This window comes from Hemisphaericaspora subhashii (genome assembly GCF_019202705.1).
Source record: "Hemisphaericaspora subhashii strain CBS 10753 chromosome Unknown scaffold16, whole genome shotgun sequence".
NCBI lineage: Eukaryota > Fungi > Ascomycota > Pichiomycetes > Serinales > Debaryomycetaceae > Hemisphaericaspora > Hemisphaericaspora subhashii.
The window spans coordinates 116,782-138,410 of record NW_026057435.1 but is presented as its reverse complement, the minus strand read 5'-3'; the positions used below and the strand labels follow the sequence as shown (position 1 = coordinate 138,410).

The following is a 21,629-nucleotide window of genomic DNA, read 5'->3' as shown; positions in this document are numbered from 1 at the left end:
GTTTTTGGCATTGTCTGTTTTTTATTCAAACATCTCTGCTTCTTGTTTTCCTCTGTTTTATACCTTTCTTTCATTATCTGCTCTTAAAACTAATATTCAAAAAATGGGTTGCGCTGCAAGTACACCTCTGGAAAACGAAGAAGAAGATTATTTCATTCAAGATAAAAAAATTAATGATACAATTAATCAACAACTTGTTCGTAAAAAACAAAATGAACGTCAGGGGGTTAAATTATTATTATTGGGTGCAGGAGAAAGTGGTAAATCAACAGTATTAAAACAAATGAAATTATTACATAAAGGTGGATTCACTCAACAAGAACGTAGACAATATTCAAATGTAATTTGGGCTGATGTTATTCAAAGTATGAAAACTTTAATTATTCAAGCTAGAAAATTAAAAATTCCTTTGGATTGTGATGCTCCAAAAAGTAAATTAATTCCTTATAAACAAATTGTTTTAAGAAATGATGGGTTGAATCATATTGATGCTGGCGCAGCTGGTGGGGCAAGTTTTATAAATGATTATCTTTTGAAATATAGTGAAGATAGGAAAAATAAAAGAAGAATGAAAAGTACTGGTATTGCTGAAGGCTCCTTTTGGAAATCTTCTAATGAAGGAGGTCAACCTGAAGATGATGAAGAAATCGATAATGAATTATTAGAAGAATATTATCAACAACAACAACATAAATTTGCTGAAGTTAATTATTCTCGAATGGAAATTGCTGATGCTATACATAAATTATGGACTCAAGATAAAGGTATAAAAAGATGTTATGAACGATCAAATGAATTCCATTTCGAAACTAGTGCTGATTATTATTTTAATAATGTTTTAAAATTTGCTGATCCAAATTATTTATGTACTGATTTAGATATTTTAAAAGGTCGTATTAAGACAACTGGTATTGCTGAAACCAATTTCTCAATTAATTCATTCCAATTCAAAGTTTTAGATGCTGGTGGACAAAGATCAGAACGTAAGAAATGGATCCATTGTTTTGAAGGAATCACGGCTGTTTTATTCGTATTAGCTATTTCAGAATATGATCAAATGTTATTTGAAGATGAAAGAGTCAATAGAATGCATGAATCAATTGTTTTATTTGATTCTTTATGTAATTCAAAATGGTTTGAAAATACTCCATTTATTCTTTTTTTAAATAAAATCGATATATTTGAAAAGAAACTTAAGAAATCTCCATTAGTTAATTATTTCCCTGGTTATCAAGGTAAACCTGATGATGTTGATGAAGCAATTAAATTTTTTGAAGTTAATTTCTTAAAAATGAATAGAACTAAGAAACCAATTTATGTTCATCGTACTTGTGCTACTGATACTCAATCAATGAAATTTATCTTATCAGCAGTTACTGATATGGTTATTCAACAGAATATGAAGAAGAGTGGACTTATTTAGATGACCTTCTATTCTAATTAGCTTGATTTTTTTTATTTTACTTACGTTGTTATTGCAAACCATAAATATAATAAGTTATAATTTTTTTTGTATAATAAAATTGAAATATTTACTTAAACTATTCACAAAAAACCAAGACAATCAGCTACATATAACGATTGATCATATGTATTTATCTCTAAAAGAATGAACTCAAGGTGCAATTCCTTTTTTGAATCGAATATAACGGATGATGTCTTATTTTTTTTATCTACTCAAATTTTGGTCTTTTACAACATGCAAAAATGAAACAATAAAAGGTATGTAAAATATTATAATGAACTAAAGAAGTGGGGGAGGTTTGGTTTATTTACTCAACATAAGCTTACCATCTCATCATAGCCATGTCGTTTCTGTTTCTGTTGTAATCGAATAAACCTTCGATTTGACCAGTACCAGAAATGACAATGTCCCTGTCCCAAAGTTTAGCTTGACCCCAAGCCTTAATATCCTTAGTAGTGATGGCATCAATCTTAGCAAAGGCATCATGAATAGATGTAGCATGACCAGTTAATAAGATCTTTTGACCTAATTCAGAAGCAACAGCTGCAGGAGTGTTTAATTTAGCAGCAAGAGCAGTCTTGACTTGAGCCTTGGCACGGGCAACTTCAGCATCAGTGACGGAAATAGATAATCTGTTCCATTCTTTTAATGCAAAGTGAACAAATTCATCGACGGCCATAATATGGGAAATTTCAGCATAGAAACCCCAAAGACCAGCATCGGAATATGATTGGGAGAAGTGATGATATTTGTCAACAATACCGTATTCTTGAACAATAGAAGCCAATTTTGGAGAAGTGTATGGAGTTGTGGTGGTGTTTTGTTCGAAAGAACCATAGACGGCTGCGGCAACTTTAGAAAGGTAATGATCTGGGGAATTTAATCCTTCACCATTGACAGCAATGGAAACATAAGCCTTTGGTAAAGTATCATCTCTCATTCTAACTTCAGAACCTAAGAAACTAGCTGGTTGAGTAGCTGGTTTTAAGTTTGCGGTAATGGATAAATTACCTTCCAAAGTATCAACCAATTTATCATGGTTAAAGTTACCGACTGCGGCAATAACAGTATTAGAAGTGACCAATTGTCTTTCCAAGTGACGAATAGCGTCATCTAATTCCAAATTAGCGACGGATTCACTAGTACCCAAGGTTGGTAAACCAAGAGAATAACCTTGGAAAGCAGATGCGTTTAAATGTTCCAAAACTTTAGATTCTGGGTTAGATTCAATGGCATTAGTTTGAGCAATTAATGCAGCCTTAGCAGCAGCAAAATCACCCTTGGATAAGACTTTATCGGCATTGGAAGCGATGGAACCAATTAATTGTGCAGCTTTTTCGACATTACTGTTGGTAGTTTGGGCAACAATAGCATTGACTTCCTTGGTATTTTCACTAGATAATAATACTCCATTTTCAGAACCATTAGCTAAGATGTTAGCAGTCAATGCGGAAATACCATTGTTGTATGGGTGTTCAGATCTAGAACCACCACCAATGTATAAACCAACAGTTGAGGTGGTAGCACTTGGGTTGGTGGCAGTTGCAACAGTTACACCATTAGATAAAGTAGTGAACTTTGTTTGAGCAGTAGACATTAAACGACGAGCGCTTAAGACTTTTAAGGATTGACGAACAGCTGATCCACGAATCATTGCTTCTCTAGTTCTTGTATATTTGGAATAATATGAAATGTATATTTCAATATTCTTTATAAAAGTTTGAAAATTTATTTAACATTTTTTTTTTTTTCAAGAGTGAGTATAATTTGATAGTTGATTTCGTTGTTCTACTGTATGGGAGAATGAGTGAGTGAGAAAATTTAACCAATGAAAAAACTTGGAAATACAAAAACGCACTTTAAAATTTACATAGAGAGAGAAAGAAAGCGAGCCTCAGAGTTATATGCAGGAACATATAAAACGTATAAGAAGTGTATTTACCAATTGCAATAACTATTGTAACCTTAATTAACTAAGCTCTATTTATCTTCTTGAATAATTCCAATTCATCTTCATAGCACTATTGATCTTAGAAGTATCTTTTGCATATTTCAGTTTTGCATGTTCTAAATTAATTGCAAAGATATCATCATTTTCATTATTGGCAATTCTAGGAAGGATTGGTGAGCAGGATGATTTTGCATCAATAAAATCACCACGAATATTATGGGACGAAACAATTGAATGAGCCGCATTGCCAGTTGAAAGCCTGGCTGCTGATAAGGAAACATCATTGAGCACTAGTTTCCATACCTTCTCCGTTTTGACTTCTTCTTGTTCCTCTTCTCTGTCGTTTTCTTCAATTTCTTCGTCTTGTACACCAATAGTGCTATCTCCTCTACTTGTCAAAAATGAAAAATTGGAAACAATTTGAGAAATCTTATTAGCCGGTACTTCTTGATCCCTATCTAAACTTTCAGCTTCATCAAGGACAATTTCGATTGAGGGTTCTTGTTCATTTGATCCCGAATCACTCTCTTTGCTGGCTACTTTATTGATGTTGGACCTGACAAATTTGATAAATCTGTCTTTAACTCTAATCTTCCTTGAATTATCTTCTTTTGGGATTGGTACTACACTAATTTTGTGACATGAACAGCTGCAAGGGGGATCTTGCACCGGATAAATTGCAGGCAAATGGCACCCTTCTTCTTCAACTAGTTCCTCTTCTTGAAATTCTTGTTCTTCTGGAAAGTTTCCCAAACTAATTAATCTATCTCCCTTTAAGCAGTCTGGTCCCTGTATTTCTCTGGAGGAATTGTTGTTTTCGTAATCAGGTATTGGAATGGACACACAACTCTCATCAAAAGAAATTAATTCATCTATGTCATAAACAGTAAATGATGCTGTCTCTTCTATCTCATCGTTTCCAGAATCATTGGCATTTTCATTTCCTAAGCTTAGAAACCCAGTTGGTTCAACTATATATTTGTCTCGGGGGAATGTTCTCAATGAAATTAATTGTTGGTTGTGTAATTTTGTTTGAATGACTCGGGGATTTTTGTTAAGACTATAATAGCGTTGTCGATAGCCAACAATAAAGTGATCAACATTGAATCTGATATCATGATAAGTTTGATATAGCAACTGCATTTGGTGATAGAAAAAGAGAGTGAAAGGGTTGTCTAAAATTGTTTATACTAAACCAACATTTTTGTAGCAATTGAATTTTTCGCAGCCACAAACAAAATAACTTCACTTACAATTTACCAAAAAAATATAACTTTATATTATGAAACTATGTACAAATATGTGTTACCGTTAAAACAAAGCAGGATGTTTTAATATATCTACAATACAATATAGGATCTTTGTTGAGTGGCTGTCTTGTGCATTTGTGCTTTCTTGTCATAACCGGAGGATTTACCATTCCAGGCAGAGATAATTTCTTCGGCTAGTCTAACAGCCATATCTGGAGACTTTTTGTTTGCAGAAGCATCTAATATCCAGGTAATTGCATATCTATGTCTTTGTCTTTCGGACAATGGGATTGGAACAACTCTACTTTTAGCAACCTTAGTAGCCATACTTCTAGTTTTGACAAGTGGCGCCAACTTGTCTAAAGTTTCCTTCCAAATTTTCACTGGATCCTCTCTTGTCTTCAACTGGACAATATAGAATGCTCTGGCAACAATTTTTCTGGCAGCTCCTTTCTGACCATGTCTCATGACAAGATTGACTAAATTATCCACATCTGGGTCAGATAATAATGGAACTTGTTTATTATCATAAGCTGCAGCTTCTTCGAGTTGTTCTGCAGTTGGTTCATACTTCTCTTCTACGAATCTCTCTGTTTTTGTTAATTCTTTAATATACACTTGCTCGGATGTTTCAACGGGCTTCCCTTTTTTCAAGCTTTGTACCGCTGCTATCCAATTATCCAAATCTTGTTCACTTATCGTATCTTTGTTCATTGGGAATAATTGAGCAGTTAACCCTACTTCGTCTCTTTTTCTTGCCTTTTTCTTTACTTGTTGTGTAATAGATTCAGGTGTTTTCTCGTTTGTTACTTCTGGGTTTCCGGTAGTAGTTGATGGACTGGATTGGTTTGAATTATATCTAATACTGGATATGTGCTGAATTCCGCAAAAGGAACTAGCAGGCACGCTTCTAGCACCTATTCTCAAAACGTTTCTGACTAATGACATGATTAACCCGAATTTTCTAGTGACCCTCCTCTTGAGTTCTATAATTCAAACACTTTGATCCATATGAAAAATTGATACTCCTAAGGAAAAATTTTTTTTGGTAAGAATGGGTCTGAAGATTACCTAAATAAGTGTAATTTTGAGCATGTTTTGCATTTTGGTCAGATGTTTAAACCAACTCATTTCGTTTAGCTTTGGTTGATTTCAAAGTGGAACGGGGAAGAATATGTAATGATCTCTCATTATTGGATGCTTTCTGATTCATAGAGTTCAAAGTCATCACAGAAAAGTCTACTAATTTATTACCATAATCAAGTGTGGCAGAAACTGTATAAAAATTGACTAAATCATGCCTTGGTTAATCAATTGAACTTTAAAGCAATGAAGCGATTTCAGTCCATATCTAATGGTCCTCATATTTTTTGAAATTCTCTCAATGTTTGATGAAGTAAAATGGTTGTCAATTATGTCTCTGTCTTCTCGTGATTTTTAGTAACCAATACTTTGCAGCACGATTTTTTCTGCTCCAATATTAAACATCAACAAGAAAGTGGCCATTTCCAAGGCAGATTCGTTTTCATGCATATTTTATATATAGCAGCACATGTCTCATCATCTACCTCCCATAGATCCACAGCTTGCCGAACAATTGTCAATAATAATTGAGAATAAAACATTCGATAAAACTAAAAATGGAATAGAATGGGAATCAAAACTTTTATCAATGATCTTAACAAGGTTAGATCAAATCATAGACGTGTCAAATGAACCAAATGAAGATATTATTACAGCCTCACGACGTATAAAATCACATATCAACTCCCATTTCCTACAGTCACCTCCTTTCACAATTCCACGAATAGCAGAGGTATTGATAGACCCCACCAAAGAAGGTTATGATTTAGAGGACAGTAATAAAATCATAAAGTTGTTCAATTCTTTAACGAAATTATTCCTCATTTCTTCAACCGTTGATGATTTCCCTCCAGTTGAGATGCTGAAGTCGGATAGTGGTGATATCGATGTTACTACTACAATAATACGCACCTCTGTAGGTCCGTCGGTTGTGGCTAAAGTTCCACTCGTGGAAATTCCATGGTTGGATGGGGAATCAAGTGTGCGTAATAATCAACTGCCATCCGAGCCAACTGACAAAGATAGATCTGAAGCTGACCCAAACGAGAAGGAAAGTCAACCGTCTCCACAACCAAATCAGAAAGATACTCAAACAGAACCCGAATCAAAAGACAAAGAAATTGAACAAGACCTGAAGTCAAAGGACTACTTCACCGGATCTGATAAGCAGAATCATTTTAGAAGGAGACCCCGGGATGATGATCCATTGGATGAAATATCGGATAGTGTGGACATACTGTCAAAGAGGTCAAAGGCTGATACCAATTCGTTAATTGAAAACGATATCTCATCAGATTCTTCGGATGTCAAACCTATAAAAGAGGTGTGATTTCTACAAAAGTATTGGGGCTAGACAAAAAGCGAAAAAGTAATTAATACAAAATTGGTTTTAATACAATATTACAAAAATCCATTACATTGGAGACCTGGATCTAGATCTTGATCTTGATCTCGATCTCTCTCTACCTGTATGTCTAGAAGGTTCATAGGTGTCTGTTCTTCGGCTCCTTCTTTCTTCACGTCCGCCTGGAACGTATGAATCTCTCGTCCGGTCTCTGTCTCTTCTATCATATGGTCTTGGATATCCACCTCTAGGTGGTGGTGGTCTATCATAAGGACCCCTTCTATAGTAGTCGTTTCTGTAACGAGGTGGCGGAGGACCATCTCGATAACCAGAATCTCTATATGAACGACGAGGTGGTGGTCCTGGGTATCGAGGAATAAAGTCACCGTTCAAAAGAGTATGAGTAACAATTGTTTCACCCTCACGGTGTTCATAATCGATTCTCCATTTTCCATGCTTTGGTCCCCTATCTTCTTCAAAAACCCATTGATTGATTGCCTTAACTGGAATATAGTCAACAAATAATGGATTTCTTTCAGTAACATATTTTCTGGGTTTGGTTGGGGGTTTAAGTGAATCTCTTTCCTTTTCATCTATGATACGATCTAATTCAGCCTCATATTCCCTAACTTGATTCTCATATCTTTGAATCTCTTGAGCTTGAAATTCCTCCCTCAATTGTTGGTCTTCATCTTCAGGTGGATAAATGGACCCAAGTAATTTCGAACGCAAATACTGCGCACCTTCTTCTTTATCGATCAATACTATGGCATGTGTTCTTAGTCTATTCAACCAAGCACGCTCGATATGATAGTCTCCACCTTTTCGAACCAAATCCTTCAAATAGCTTTGGAAATGGGCTGCATTTATTGGACGTCTTAAATTGGCAATAAACAATGCTCGAGTAACATGGAAAGATGGATCAGTTTTAGTTTCATAAAATACAACTTCATCGTCTTCGCTGTGTAATTGAAGTCCGATATGGTCCGTTTTTCTAGGTACGGCCACACGAGTTTGATATTGTGGATATGGTTGTGGCTCCACACTACTTTGTCTGTCGTAATCGAGAACTTCAGTATCACTCATTATATTTCAGCAGTTCCTGAGATTGATTGATTATTCCACTGGAAAGTAAAGAAGAAAGGAATAAATAGAAATATAGAGAGAGAGATTATGTAACACGATGTTGAAAAAAAAAACAATCTTTTTTTGCTGGTTAAATTATGTGCATTCAAATGAAACAGACCGAAAGGAGATGGGATCATATATTACTCTTCCAAGAAAATGAATAGTGAAAGTATAAGTAGATCGAATCCTCTGTTAAATATGACGTGATTTCTCTAAATTGTTTTAGATAGTAATAATATATACAAATTAAATAGGAAATAAAGAGTTATGCTATAATCTTTCTTAAGCGGCCCAAATACTTTTAACCAAATCAAAGAGACCATTACTTGAAGTTTCTAAAACATAAATACCATACATTCCTATGAATGTACCTAAAGTTAATAATTTACATGCAACTCCATGCCAGACGCCATAAACCCTTTTTGGTACATAATCAATAATACAAGATTTAAACCCAGCATGACAATGAAATAAAAGTAAGGTTGAAAAAGTAGCATCAACCATAGGATAGTCAACACCTGAGATAAATGGAGACATGACCAATGGAATCATACCTATAGTTATAGCTCTCTCATAAGTCCAATGATAACTACCTTCATAATGGTCGGCAACTGGAGGAACGTAGGCATCATTCACAGTACCCACTACATAACCGGCAGGTTGTTCTTTTAACTTCAACTTGGAGAAATCTGGCTTTAATTTTAGGTGCCTTTGAAGTATTATTTGAGAAGCTTTTGTTATTGGCTTTTTGCTTAAGACTGATGGGAGCATCAACATTGTTTGTAGGTATCTATATGAATCTATCTATGACGTTGTTGCAACGATACAAACTGGTTAAGATTTGAAGTTTTTTTTTCTTTGGCTGTCGATGCGGGTTTTGTCAATGAAATGAATGATGTTAGGCAGCAAAATCTAAATCTCTTTTAAATAAGCTGAGATACGAATGTAGATTGGATGATCTGAAAAGTTCCTATCTTGAATAATACTGTCCTACTGGAGGAGCATATAGATTTTGGAGAGAGTGCGAGTTGTAACAAGTTTGGATACAACTTCTACATAGTTGTGATTATATCCATTTGAAATGTATTCATTACTAATATATACAAGGGGGGGCATACTCAAACATTGGCCAAGTAAAGGCTCACCAAGAAGCAACCTTGACACCAGGAATTAAACCTGCTCTGGCTTTGTTTCTAAATGCAGTTCTATTTAACTTGAAATCACCAAGAACCGACTTGGCATGACCAGTAGCAACACATCTGTTTTTAATTTGGGAGAAAGCAGTATAAGAAGGCATGGTACCAAGTTGGATTTGTGCTTCCATTCTAGCTCTAGCTGGTAACTCAGTGTTTCTAGCAATATATCTCAATGCATTTCTGGTGACTTCATGTTCAGCATATTGCAATCTTTTGAATTGGTCTCTGAGAACTCTAGCATTTACATGAGCGTGCTTGGGTATTGGAAACTTAACTGGGAATCTGAATGGCATGTTCTTCCTTTTTGTAGTTGCTGATCTGTTACTACTGCCAATCCTGGTCTTTCTTTGGGCTTGGGAATTTGATGAAAACTTGTTTCGAGAGAGCAAGGAAAAAAAATCAGTCTCGTGCTGAATTATTCTTAGATCGCAGTAATTTTCAGTACAACTATGTGAATACATAGTAGCTTACTTAAATAATGGAATGGGGAGCAGAGGCCCCGGTTACGTATTAGGTAAGTATCGCAGTATAGACATCTATCTATTGACTGCTTGGTAAAACATTTGAGGATATTTCATGATTTCGGTGATAGTAAAGAGGAGAGACGGCTAGGACGTGTTTTCCATGATTTTAAAGAAGGGTCTACGGCGTGTCAAGTTACCCTCTGATACTATAGAATGGCATATTATTAAGCTTATAAGATGTGGGAACTAATATAGAAGCAAGTTCATCAAATTTTACTAACAACGAAATGGGACATGCTTGGGGAAGTGAAAAAAATATTGTGTCTGACTAATAATGAGGTAAGCCCCGCGAATCAACCCGAAAAGTTCTCAGAAATTTATCATTATTCCGAACAGTCATACTACAAAGTTTTTTCTTATAGAACGCATTAAACATCATGTTTACAGGGTTGGTAGAAACTATAGGGACGGTATTAGAATATGTTCCCAATGATACCACCTCTTCGGGAGGAAATGGTGTATCCATAACTATTGGAGATTGTTCTTCGATTTTGGTTGATGTGCATTTAGGTGATTCCATATCTACTAATGGGGTATGTTTGACTGTAACCGAGTTTGATGAATCCCGTACTCAGTTCAAAGTTGGGGTTGCACCAGAAACCCTCCGTCGAACGAATTTAGGTGATTTAAAGGTGGGTTCTAAAGTGAATTTGGAACGAGCAGTGACAAGTGATGTAAGATTAGGAGGACATGTTGTTCAAGGGCACGTTGATACAATTGCCACTATTGTTGGTAGAGTCCCCGATGGGAATGCGATTACATTTACTTTTAGATTAAGAGATACGGAATTCATCAATTATATTGTTCATAAAGGATTCATCGCCATTGATGGTACTTCTTTGACTATTACCAATGTTGATCATTCTAAAGCAGAATTCTCGATTATGTTGATTAGTTATAGTCAAGAAAAGGTTATCTTAAGTCAAAAGAATATTAATGATACTGTGAATATTGAAGTTGATTTAATGGGGAAATTAATTGCTAAACAAATCGAAGTCAATTTAAGTAACCAAATTGATAATAAAGATAGTCAATTAAATAGATTAATTACTGCATTGGTTGAAAAGAAAGTAAGTGAATTAATTAAATAGTTCTTCTCTCTTACTATTGTTTATATTTAATAAAACGTCGATCTAAGAACAACCTCCCCGTACCAAATGAACACCAATTTTCTCTTTTGGTGGAACGACAGAGAGAGAAAAAATCTGGAAGGCAAATTTTCAACTTTTCAATATTTCAGTTTAATTTATTTCATTTTTCTACGTAGCATAAAGATCAATTGAATATAGTTCTTTTTCATTAAAACATATAGTATAATATAATCATGGATATCATTCTTGGAATTAGATTAGGAGAATCAACCATAATTGCTACCTCCAAAGCAGCAACAAGAGGCATTTCTATATTAAAAGATACCGATGATAAAACTAGACAACTTAATGCGCATAATTTAATAGCATATACTGGTGAAGCAGGAGATACAGTTCAATTCGCTGAATATGTACAAGCTAACATCCAATTATACTCAATGCGTGAAAACGATATTGAATTATCACCAAAAGCTACTGCTTCATTTGTTAGAAATCAATTGGCAACGTCCCTTAGATCTCGTAAACCATATCAAGTTAATTGTTTAATTGGAGGATATGATATTAAAACAAATCAACCAAGTTTGAATTGGATCGACTATTTGGGTACTCAAGTTGAATTGCCTTATGGTGCTCATGGATATGCTGGTTTCTATACTACTTCATTGTTAGACAAACATTATAGAAAAGGTATGACTGTTGAAGAGGGCTTGGAATTGTTAAGGATGTGTTTAAAGGAATTGGAAACTAGAATGCCAATTGACTTCAAAGGAGTGTATGTTAAGGTGGTTGACAAGGATGGTATAAGGTCCATCGATGTATAAATGGCAGTGTATAATTAATATACAACCCATATTATTTTTGTTGGTTTTATTACAATGTATATGTACAACTCTATATTCTATACTCTACAGTTTGCAATTTCAAGAACAAGCACATCGGAAGCTCCAACTTGTTTCAATTCATCCATAACGTCCCCAATGGACTTTCTTTCTACCATGGAAGAGATAGCAACCCAATCTTCTTCATCAGCTGAGTGCTTATCTAAAGTAGAAACAGTCGCAGCTCTTCTACCTGGAGTAATGGCTAAACATTTGGCTAAGATAGCTTTAGGAGCATTATAGTTACATAAAACATATCTTTGTGCAGCTAATACCCCTTCAAATCTTTGAAGAATTTTTGCAACCATCTCTGGAAATCTTGGACTCTTAGAAGAAATCAAATGAGCAGAAGTTAATAAGATGGTTTCAAGAGCTTTCAACCCAGCGGCTTTCATGGTTTCACCACTTTCAACTAAATCGACGATTGCATCGGCAACTCCTAAAGCACAAGAGGCTTCAACTGAACCACCAACATACCTGATATTAGTGGATAATTCTGAACTATCGGAAACACCTTCTAAATCTTTAAAATAATCAGTAGTTAATTTGGTGAAAGATGATACAATTTTCTTACCAACTAATTGTTTAGCACTATTTATCTCTCCAGCTGCTGGAACTTGAAATTGTAATTTACAAGAACCAAATTGTAAATCCAATAAATCTTCAATTCTATCAAACATATCTGCTTCTTTAATTTGATCTAAACCGGTGATACCTAAGTCACAATTACCTTCCCCCACGAAGACTGGGATATCGGCAGCAGGTAAAAAGATTAAAGCCACTGGTAAATTGGTGGAAAGGGCAATATCTAATCTGTTTGATCTTCTAAATTGAATATCGGCTCCACTTAACAAATTACAACATTTTTCATATAATCTTCCTTTCTTAGGAACAGCGAATAATAAACGATCTGGTAAGTGATTTACTAAGTCCATGGTAGTAGTAGCGGTAGTAGTATGTGAGTATAAGTTTGGTGTGATTTGTCAAAAAGGAAGATGATTATACCTGAAAATTTTCCCATTTTTTTTTCAGATTTGGCGCGGTAAAGTGAAAAAAATGAGTCAATTGATAAGAAGAAGGTTGAAAAATAATACACGTGATCTTCGGCGGTGTAAAAATATATGGAACTAATTAGAGAATAAGTTTGCCAACGTGGGGTTCAACAACACATAAATGATTTCAGTTTAAACTTATACAATAAGGAATATGTATTCTTGAATGAAAAACGTGAGTTGCCTGATCGGTATATGATTTCGGGTGCTGCAAACAAGAAAACATAAATGAGAAAGATTAACACTTTAGTTGAGATATTGAGTTTGGGAATTACACTAATAGTGGCAAGCGTCAGTTTTATAGAATCAGTCCTCGCTGGGAATGGGAACGGTCTCTTTTCTCTCGGACTAGAGACATTCGTTTGGGCTTGTTGCGGTTATCTTCGTTCCTGGCATTTATCTGAACTCAAGCTCAGTTTTCACTAACCAACACATCAGGAATTTAGTTTATACTTTGCGCAAGATGCCTTGGGGGGAGCTAGTCTATTGCAAAGCCTGGGCTACTTGTCAAAATACATTTTTAAGACACAAAGTATTGTAGTTGTGTTCTCTTTGGTATTTCCATAAACAGAATTGGGCGATTATTATTACTATAAATACAATTATCTATAACTACATTTCTATGTCATCGCTTTCTGTAACCTCCTCCTTGTTTTTTTTTACTGCTTCTCGTATAAATAATACATTATTACATCTTATGAATATATCACCAATTAATTCTTCTTTATCATCGACTATTTCAAAAGTATTATCTAATTGCAAATTCATATAATTATCTATACTTATTAATTTACCTTTATATTCTGTTTTATTCCATTTTAATCGAACTATTATTTCTTTATTGATTAATGATTTTAGAAATGGTTTAGGATTAATTGGTTGAAACTGTTTTGTCATTTGTTAGTATTATTTCTTACATTGTATTAATCTCTTTTAGATCGAAGTAACTTACTGTTGACATATTGTATTTTGGTTTTTAACTTTGCGATGGTTTCTTTCTCTTCTTGGGATTTGAAATTCCATTACTTTTTCACCCATTGATATTTTTTTTTCCGCGCTTGGGTTGGACTGGTTAAAGAGTTCTGGAAACAGACACCCTGTAATCTCTTTCAATAGACAAGCCACCTTCCAACCTACAAATCATTTAACGATGAGTAAACTTAATCAAGTATTTATCATTGGTGGTCTCATACGTTTCTTATTACCAACTATTTTCCCCCTGATTGTTGAAATTCTTGGTTCAAAAGTAGAAATTACCACTCCAATAAATGCCTATAAATCATTACAAGAAGCATTCTATTATTTACAACAAGGAATTGATTTATATGATGGAGGTGTCAATCATCATCCACCCATTTTAGTAATTATACTATCATTTATAAATGCGTTACCATTTAATCAAATCATATTTCATTTGTTATATAGTTTAATTGATTTGTTTATTGCTTGGAGAATTGTTCAACTTAATAGATGGTATAATGATTATAATTCAAAAAGAATTGGCAAACAATACATAGCATTCAATGATAATTTGATTGCTCTCTTTTATTTGTTCAATCCACTTATTATAATTACCAATCTTTCACATTCAACAATTGTATTTTCTTGGGCATTTATAATGGAAGCATTGAATCAAGTTGTTTTAGGAAGAAATACATCTAGAGCCATGATTGCTTTGGCCAATGCAACATATTTATCATTCACACCTATTTATTTATTAGCGCCAATGTTGGCATTAGCTCATTCTATTGGCTCAGAAAAGAAAGATTATTCCAAGATGTATATTCATGGATTAACCATTTTCATTTGTACTGTTGGATTACTTATGATACTTTCCTTTGCAAGTACAGCTTCATCACAATTCTTTGAACAGTGTTATATGACTGTCATATTATTTAAAAAGATAACACCAAATGTTGGATTATGGTGGTATTTATTTACAGAGATGTTTGAATTTTTCACTCCATTTTATGTGGGAATGTTTAATTTTTATTCCATCATATATGTTATCCCAATTACCCTTAGGTTATTTGAATATAAATCAACCCCTAAGCAAGGAGATTCATTTTTAGCCTTGGTATTGGTATACCTTTGGGTATCTTTTACAAAGTCATATCCAACATTTGGTGATTTAGGTTTAGCATTGTCAATTATTCCGATATTTAAAAATACAATTATTCCATATTGCAAATTTATTTATGTTACAGGATTAACATTAATAATTACATTATTACTTTCCCCGATTTTCTATTATTGTTGGATTGTCTTGGGTAATGGTAATGCTAATTTCTTTTACAGTATTAATTTGCTTTGGGGTGGTGTACATATTTTAATTATCATGGATTTAATTTGGGGTAAATTAATTTATGATTATATTTTACAAAATAATATCTCTGATATAACCAAATTGAATTTGGCTCAGATTTAGATTAGTGTAAATTAGATTGTAAATATACATTGTATATGTTAATTAAATAGAGTTTTTAAAAGTGAAAAAAAGGGTAAGTCACGTGCAGGACTGGTTTTTTCGTTTTTACCAATCAAAGATTGAGAATTTTTAATTGCAAAGAAAAAAAAAAATATTCAGCACACCTTAAATGAGTATTATTAGGAATTTTTCATTTCTAGAAAATTATAATCATTAATTGATATATTTATTAGCAACAAACCTACAACATGTTATCTCGTGTCGCAGTTCGTGCCTATAGTTCCGCTGTTAAAGTAGTTACTCAAGAATCTGCTTCAGAAATTACCAATCTTTCTGTTATCATCAACAATGCTGGTTCCAAGGCTGGTAAATCAGGTGTTTCCCATTTATTATCTAAATACACCTTTTTAAATACCAATGCCAAGTCAGCTTTAAGGTTTACTAGAGAATCTGAATTATTAGGTGGTGTTTTCTCTTCCCAAGTTACTAGAGATTCCTTAGTCTTAAACACTACTTTCTTAAAGGAAAACTTACCATATTATGTTGAAGCTTTAGGTAATGTTGTAGCTAATACTTCATTTAGACCACATGAATTTACTGAAGTTGTTTTACCAGTTGCTAAGACCGAATATCAAGCTTCTAGAGCTGACAATGCATTTGTTGCCTTGGAAGAATTGCATCAAATTGCTTTCAGAAAGGGTTTAGGTAACCCATTATACTACGATGGTTCTAGTCAAATCACCCTTGAAGACGTACAAGCATTCGCTGCTGAAGCTTTCCAAAATGGTAATGTCTCCATTGTTGCTCAAGGTGCCAACGAAGCCGATTTAAATCAATTCATTGGTGAATCTGCCTTCACTACTTTACCATCCGGTTCTACTTCCGCTCCTAAAGTATCTTTGTATAAGGGACAAGAATCCAGAATCAGAGCTTCTGGTAAGTCTGTTGCCCTCATTGGTGTTCCAGTCACTCCAGCAGAATTCGGTAAATACGAAGTCTTATCTGCTGCCATTGGTTCTTCAGCTGTCCCAAGTGCCAATGCTCCTTTAGCTAAGATCCCAGGTGCTTCTTCTTTCTTATACAAATACCAAGACGCTGGTTTATTCGTGATCTCCGTCACTGGTTCTGCTGCTGAAGTTGCCGCTGGTATCAAACAAGCCAAGAAGATTGCTGATGCTGTTACCAAGGCTCAATTATCTGAAGCTACTGAGCTCGCCAAATTATCCATTGCATTACAATCTACTTTAACCAACAAATTAGATATCGAGGCTAAAGATGATGCAGCTCCATTAGGTAAGTTCAACTATGTTGCTATTGGTGATCTTGATGTTTTACCATATGCTGATGAATTGTAAAGCAACAAAAGGTGAGAGAAAATGAATAGTGATAGCTTACACTACGTTGAAAAATAATAAATAAGTTCTTTTTATGTTACCTGTTCATAATATACAGTTACCCTTCCCCTTGGGTCCTTTAATTTAGAGTATTACTATGTGAAATTCTCCTTGGGATGTCTAAGAATAGCTCCTGATTCAATTTTTCTTCCTTATTATTCCATTATGTAATTATTCGATCTCTAAAGTCTCTGTTTATAGCATACAAGGCTTGATGCATCGTAAATTGATGATCCAGTTTAAGGATCCATCAAACCAAATCATAATGGATTTACAGCATTTCGAGGTGGTCGTGGAAATTGCACAAAATGTTTTTTTTTCTTTCAGATGAGAGAAGTCCTTGGAAAATATGAACTCTCTCTATTAGCCATCAACTTCTTCTCGTTTTGAAGTCTAACTCGATTCCATCCCTTTTCTTTTCTTATATATAAATATACATAGATACAAACCATGTCTGATTTCGAAGATAACGCATTCAATGAAGGTGTTGAAAACTTCGACGATTTCGATCAACCTGAACACTTTTCCGATGATGATTTCGCCGAACCAGAAACCAATGGAAGAGAACCCGAAATAAAAACTGAAGATGGCAGAACTATAGTGAACGGTGGTTTGGGACCAGATGATGCTATGGCAGGACAACCAAGACAAAAGACCACAAAAGAATTGGCTATTCCTAAAGAAAAGAGAACTACTACTCCATATATGACTAAATATGAAAGAGCGAGAATATTGGGAACTAGAGCATTACAGATTTCTCTTAATGCTCCTGTTTTGGTTGATATTGAAGGTGAAACAGATCCTTTACAAATTGCCATGAAAGAATTAGCACAAAGAAAGATTCCTTTGGTGATTAGAAGATATTTACCTGATGGATCTTATGAAGATTGGGGTTGTGATGAATTGATTGTCGATCAATAGATCTCCTTTATAATCATTATTTATAGATATTTTCCTGGTAAATCACATCATTTCACATCCAAAAGGATAAAAATTCCAGAGTCGCTTGTATGAAAAGTCATCATCCCATCCTTCATTTCATTTTGTACTCATTGTATATTACGTTTTATATTTGTATCTATTAAAAAGAATAAGAAGAATGCAAATTCATTTCTAATCAATGTATGCATCAATCCATTTGGATGCGAGAAACATTTGTTTACCATCTATTTGTTCTTGTATAAATCCTTGTGTTAAACTATCAAATGTTGTTCTTGATAATCTATGATCTCCAGAACCAATTTCTCCTAATTGAACAGAACAACATGCTTCTTTTAAGATATCTAAGTCGATTTGTAAGTCATTCTTTGGTGAATCTATTTGTTCATTATCTTGGAAAGTTTTCAATGCATTATATATTATTGATCTATCTTCAATCTTCAGTAATTCCTTAGCCATAATAGTCAGAAATTGTGCAAAATTAATCCCTGACTCTGATTTATCTTCTCCGTCTATTGTAAGCATTGATTTTAATTCATCATATGAAGGCTTTTCTAATCCTAGGGTTGAATATAGTTGTTCTAAATCGTCTTTTGTTATATTGGCATCTCTTGATTCTCCATCTATTAAAGTAAACGCGTTTCTTAATTGAGCCTTTTGATTTGATGAAAGTGCATTTAAGTTCAACATTCTTATTTCTCGATGTTTTGCTCACTAATTGCTTTTTAACTGGGAAAGACAACGAAAGAAAGAATTCTTGAGACTTTTATTTACTTTTTTTAGAGTTTGATACTCGCGATTAAATATTTGTTGATTTGATCTCTTTGTTAGACACTTTTTTCTTCCCTTTGATTTATCCGGTAGGTTTGGTGTTTTGTTTTTTACTGAATCAACAACAGGTGATAGTAAGAATATGGAAGGGAATTTATATAATCAGCCAGTGGTGATAGACAATGGCTCAGGCAATTTAAAAGCAGGATTTGCTGGAGAAGATAAACCAAAGACATATGCATCCGCAATCATTGGTAGACCGAAATATCAAAAGATAATGGCAGGATCATTGACGTCAGAAGATTCAACTAATAAGAATGAAGATTTATTCATAGGCAATCTGGCTCAAGAGAATAGGGGATTGTTACGATTATCTTATCCAATTGAACATGGAATAGTGAATAATTGGGAAGATATGGAAAAATTGTGGTATCATGTTTATACTCAAGAATTAAAAACAAATTCAGAAGATCATCCTTTATTAATAACAGAAGCTCCTTTAAACCCAAGGTCAAATCGAAATAAAATGTGTCAGATCTTATTTGAACAGTTCAATATTCCTTGTATCTACATCTCAATTCAAGCAGTATTGTCACTATATGCATCTGGAAGAACCACGGGGGTTGTGATAGATAGTGGTGATGGAGTTAGTCATATTGTACCAGTATATGAAGGATTTGCTCTTCCGCCGTCTATAAAACGAATGGATATTGCTGGAAGAGATATTACGGAAAATTTATCTTTCCAAATTAGAAGAATGTCAGGAATATCTTTACAAAGCAGTTCTGAGATGGAAATTGTACGATTGATTAAAGAATCGTGTTGCTTTATCTCTAAAGATCCAATAAAAGATGAGAAACTTTATAGTGCCTATTATATGAGAAGTGGACCATCCTCGGATGTGTTTACATCTTATAAACTACCTGATGGACATTCAATACAACTAGGAGTGGAGAGGTTCCGAGCACCCGAGATTATATTTAATCCTCAATTGATTGGAGATGAATCTCCAGGGATCCATGAACTAACATCATTAGCAATAGCCAAAACTGATTTGGACTTAAGACCAACCTTGTATCAAAATATAATTCTTTCTGGGGGGAATACATTACTCAAAAATTTTGGAGATCGTTTATTAAAAGAACTAAAAGGTTTACAAGAGGAATCTAAAGATAGTTCTGCCAATACCATTTGGAATAAGAACTTGGAAGGTAATTCACATTATAAAACAAAAATGAAGGTAAAGATATTTGCTCCGCCAGAAAGAAAATATTCAACTTGGATAGGAGGCTCGATTTTAGCAGGTTTATCTACATTCAAACGGATGTGGATTACAGCGGAAGAATTTCATGAAAACCCTGAAATTGTCCACACTAAATGCATGTAAAAATAAAATTCAACGTATAAATATAGACTAGTTTAAATAGAATAATATCTGTCCCCAAAATCACCTAATCCAGGAATAATATATTTATGTTCGTCTAATCTTTCATCGATTCCTCCAGTAATGATTTTGATCTCTGGATATTTGTCATGGAATGCCTGGATACCTTCGGGTGCAGCTAATAAATTCAAGAAGAATATCCTATCCATTTTAGCTCCTCTTGATAACAAGACTTCAACAGCCATCATTGCCGAACCTCCAGTTGCCAACATTGGGTCTAATAAAAATACATAACGCTCGCTAATATCAGCAGGTAACTTTTCATAGAATAATTTAGGTAAAGCAGTATCTTCATCACGTTGAATTAAAATTTTACCAATTCGTACCGAACGACAACAATCTCTTAATCCCATTTCCATTGATTCACCAGCTCTAACAATTGACACTCCACAAATTTTTCCAACAAAACGAGCTCCTTTATATTTATTCCCACCATGACATGTAATAATAGCTTCTTCAACTGGCAAATGGTTCAATCCTTCTTCGACTAATAAACGAATGATTCTATCTGAATAAAACACAAAATCCCCCCTCTTGGTATTCTGGTCTCGAATAATTGAATATAATCCTATCAATTGATTTGTTTGGGGGAGTAATATTACATTCTTTCCTACTTCCAGTGCCGCTGACATGACGAAATTATTCTTTGTATAGTTATCTTTGTACAATTGAGAATAATGAAATAGTGAAAGAAGAGAATGGAACTTCCCGATGCGATGGGGAGATATCAATTGTTTTTTTTTTCTCAACCTACGGTGCTTTGCTTGGTAACTATCTCTAGGCTGTTGCCAACATAGTTGTATGATGTATGGAAGACACATAAATAGGGGTACTACGTTGCATTCTCGTTGATATCGTTCGTGAGGAGAGTTGAGCATACAATTGTTGATGCTTGATAATATAAATGCTGTGTAATTTTGAATATCTTAGAGGGTTTGGTATGAATTTCTAATACAAGAAAATAATGTGTATATGTATATTACAACTATCGATTTCTATAGAATGAGATGCTCTTATTGCTGCTCTGGTTGAATGAATGGATTGTCAATAATCTCACTTCCATCAACCGGCGATATGGTTAACAATGATGTACATCTTACAACCACTAAACCAAGATCACGTGTTTCCTTTGTTAATACAGTATCATCTTCAGGATCTAAAGAGGTCATGTTAGTATCTAAAGCTATTTGCTTCTATGATTCTTTTGTAAATATACATACCCCTGATATTTTCTTTAACATTTTCTAATACCAAGTTCATCAATTGATCGAATCCTTTGAGAATACCACAGACTTGTCTACCCCCTATCAATCTTACTCTTATCTCTTGATCTTTATATTTATTTAAGTTCAAAATGGCTTCCTTCTTAGGACCTTCTTGTTTTGTTGTACCACTTTGGTTATTCCTTCTTCTATATTGTCTTTGTTGAGATTGTTGTTGTCTTTGTTGTGGCTGTTGCTAAAATACAATCTGGGTTAGTATAAATTTATGCCAGCTGTTTGATAAATTTCTCTTGAGATACATACATCTGACATATTGTTGTTAATGCTAAGTTATTTGATTGCAATCGATTGCTTGTTGTTGAGAGGTTCTGTTGGTTGGAAAATCAAGATGAATTTTTTTTTTTCGGACTGGTTTACTAGTTGGTGGTGGGAAAAAGAGGATTGACATAGTCCCCAAGGACCAACGA

At 34.2% G+C, this 21,629-nt stretch overlaps 17 protein-coding genes across 17 annotated transcripts; 8 read left to right on the top strand and 9 right to left on the bottom strand. All coding sequences in view use genetic code 12, as the record gives it.

Annotated features, from left to right (window-relative positions):
• Window positions 1-103: 103 nt before the first annotated feature.
• CAG1 (guanine nucleotide-binding protein subunit alpha) lies at window positions 104-1,423 on the top strand (the record flags this gene model as incomplete). The annotated part of the gene is made up of 1 exon (XM_049409688.1): window positions 104-1,423. One exon carries the CDS (start codon window positions 104-106, stop codon window positions 1,421-1,423), a length of 1,320 nt encoding a protein of 439 aa, XP_049261161.1.
• Window positions 1,424-1,787: 364 nt separating this feature from the next.
• Window positions 1,788-3,119, bottom strand: J8A68_005602 (ubiquinol--cytochrome-c reductase subunit; the record flags this gene model as incomplete). The annotated part of the gene is made up of 1 exon (XM_049409687.1): window positions 1,788-3,119. The coding sequence occupies one exon, from the start codon at window positions 3,117-3,119 to the stop codon at window positions 1,788-1,790; it is 1,332 nt and encodes a 443-aa protein (XP_049261160.1).
• Window positions 3,120-3,449: 330 nt separating this feature from the next.
• On the bottom strand, window positions 3,450-4,559 carry J8A68_005601 (uncharacterized protein; the record flags this gene model as incomplete). The annotated part of the gene is made up of 1 exon (XM_049409686.1): window positions 3,450-4,559. One exon carries the CDS (start codon window positions 4,557-4,559, stop codon window positions 3,450-3,452), a length of 1,110 nt encoding a protein of 369 aa, XP_049261159.1.
• Window positions 4,560-4,756: 197 nt separating this feature from the next.
• On the bottom strand, window positions 4,757-5,614 carry J8A68_005600 (mitochondrial 37S ribosomal protein uS7m; the record flags this gene model as incomplete). Its single annotated transcript, XM_049409684.1, has 1 exon — window positions 4,757-5,614. One exon carries the CDS (start codon window positions 5,612-5,614, stop codon window positions 4,757-4,759), a length of 858 nt encoding a protein of 285 aa, XP_049261158.1.
• A 604-nt stretch (window positions 5,615-6,218) lies between these two features.
• Window positions 6,219-7,079, top strand: J8A68_005599 (uncharacterized protein; the record flags this gene model as incomplete). Its single annotated transcript, XM_049409683.1, has 1 exon — window positions 6,219-7,079. The coding sequence occupies one exon, from the start codon at window positions 6,219-6,221 to the stop codon at window positions 7,077-7,079; it is 861 nt and encodes a 286-aa protein (XP_049261157.1).
• An 84-nt stretch (window positions 7,080-7,163) lies between these two features.
• J8A68_005598 (uncharacterized protein) lies at window positions 7,164-8,180 on the bottom strand (the record flags this gene model as incomplete). Its single annotated transcript, XM_049409682.1, has 1 exon — window positions 7,164-8,180. One exon carries the CDS (start codon window positions 8,178-8,180, stop codon window positions 7,164-7,166), a length of 1,017 nt encoding a protein of 338 aa, XP_049261156.1.
• Window positions 8,181-8,504: 324 nt separating this feature from the next.
• SDH4 (Sdh4p) lies at window positions 8,505-8,999 on the bottom strand (the record flags this gene model as incomplete). Its single annotated transcript, XM_049409681.1, has 1 exon — window positions 8,505-8,999. One exon carries the CDS (start codon window positions 8,997-8,999, stop codon window positions 8,505-8,507), a length of 495 nt encoding a protein of 164 aa, XP_049261155.1.
• A 364-nt stretch (window positions 9,000-9,363) lies between these two features.
• On the bottom strand, window positions 9,364-9,711 carry MRP2 (mitochondrial 37S ribosomal protein uS14m; the record flags this gene model as incomplete). Its single annotated transcript, XM_049409680.1, has 1 exon — window positions 9,364-9,711. The coding sequence occupies one exon, from the start codon at window positions 9,709-9,711 to the stop codon at window positions 9,364-9,366; it is 348 nt and encodes a 115-aa protein (XP_049261154.1).
• A 608-nt stretch (window positions 9,712-10,319) lies between these two features.
• RIB5 (riboflavin synthase) lies at window positions 10,320-11,033 on the top strand (the record flags this gene model as incomplete). Its single annotated transcript, XM_049409679.1, has 1 exon — window positions 10,320-11,033. The coding sequence occupies one exon, from the start codon at window positions 10,320-10,322 to the stop codon at window positions 11,031-11,033; it is 714 nt and encodes a 237-aa protein (XP_049261153.1).
• A 233-nt stretch (window positions 11,034-11,266) lies between these two features.
• On the top strand, window positions 11,267-11,854 carry PRE1 (proteasome core particle subunit beta 4; the record flags this gene model as incomplete). The annotated part of the gene is made up of 1 exon (XM_049409678.1): window positions 11,267-11,854. The coding sequence occupies one exon, from the start codon at window positions 11,267-11,269 to the stop codon at window positions 11,852-11,854; it is 588 nt and encodes a 195-aa protein (XP_049261152.1).
• Window positions 11,855-11,931: 77 nt separating this feature from the next.
• On the bottom strand, window positions 11,932-12,846 carry HIS1 (ATP phosphoribosyltransferase; the record flags this gene model as incomplete). Its single annotated transcript, XM_049409677.1, has 1 exon — window positions 11,932-12,846. The coding sequence occupies one exon, from the start codon at window positions 12,844-12,846 to the stop codon at window positions 11,932-11,934; it is 915 nt and encodes a 304-aa protein (XP_049261151.1).
• A 1,267-nt stretch (window positions 12,847-14,113) lies between these two features.
• On the top strand, window positions 14,114-15,391 carry J8A68_005592 (GPI-anchor transamidase subunit; the record flags this gene model as incomplete). The annotated part of the gene is made up of 1 exon (XM_049409676.1): window positions 14,114-15,391. One exon carries the CDS (start codon window positions 14,114-14,116, stop codon window positions 15,389-15,391), a length of 1,278 nt encoding a protein of 425 aa, XP_049261150.1.
• Window positions 15,392-15,639: 248 nt separating this feature from the next.
• QCR2 (ubiquinol--cytochrome-c reductase subunit 2) lies at window positions 15,640-16,746 on the top strand (the record flags this gene model as incomplete). Its single annotated transcript, XM_049409675.1, has 1 exon — window positions 15,640-16,746. One exon carries the CDS (start codon window positions 15,640-15,642, stop codon window positions 16,744-16,746), a length of 1,107 nt encoding a protein of 368 aa, XP_049261149.1.
• A 489-nt stretch (window positions 16,747-17,235) lies between these two features.
• Window positions 17,236-17,706, top strand: RPO26 (DNA-directed RNA polymerase core subunit; the record flags this gene model as incomplete). The annotated part of the gene is made up of 1 exon (XM_049409672.1): window positions 17,236-17,706. One exon carries the CDS (start codon window positions 17,236-17,238, stop codon window positions 17,704-17,706), a length of 471 nt encoding a protein of 156 aa, XP_049261148.1.
• A 192-nt stretch (window positions 17,707-17,898) lies between these two features.
• On the bottom strand, window positions 17,899-18,414 carry J8A68_005589 (uncharacterized protein; the record flags this gene model as incomplete). The annotated part of the gene is made up of 1 exon (XM_049409671.1): window positions 17,899-18,414. The coding sequence occupies one exon, from the start codon at window positions 18,412-18,414 to the stop codon at window positions 17,899-17,901; it is 516 nt and encodes a 171-aa protein (XP_049261147.1).
• Window positions 18,415-18,637: 223 nt separating this feature from the next.
• Window positions 18,638-19,882, top strand: ARP1 (actin-related protein 1; the record flags this gene model as incomplete). Its single annotated transcript, XM_049409670.1, has 1 exon — window positions 18,638-19,882. One exon carries the CDS (start codon window positions 18,638-18,640, stop codon window positions 19,880-19,882), a length of 1,245 nt encoding a protein of 414 aa, XP_049261146.1.
• Window positions 19,883-19,914: 32 nt separating this feature from the next.
• FUR1 (uracil phosphoribosyltransferase) lies at window positions 19,915-21,474 on the bottom strand (the record flags this gene model as incomplete). The annotated part of the gene is made up of 4 exons (XM_049409669.1): window positions 19,915-20,426; window positions 21,051-21,095; window positions 21,160-21,397; window positions 21,466-21,474. 4 exons carry the CDS (start codon window positions 21,472-21,474, stop codon window positions 19,915-19,917), a joined length of 804 nt encoding a protein of 267 aa, XP_049261145.1.
• Between the last annotated feature and the right edge of the window lie 155 nt (window positions 21,475-21,629).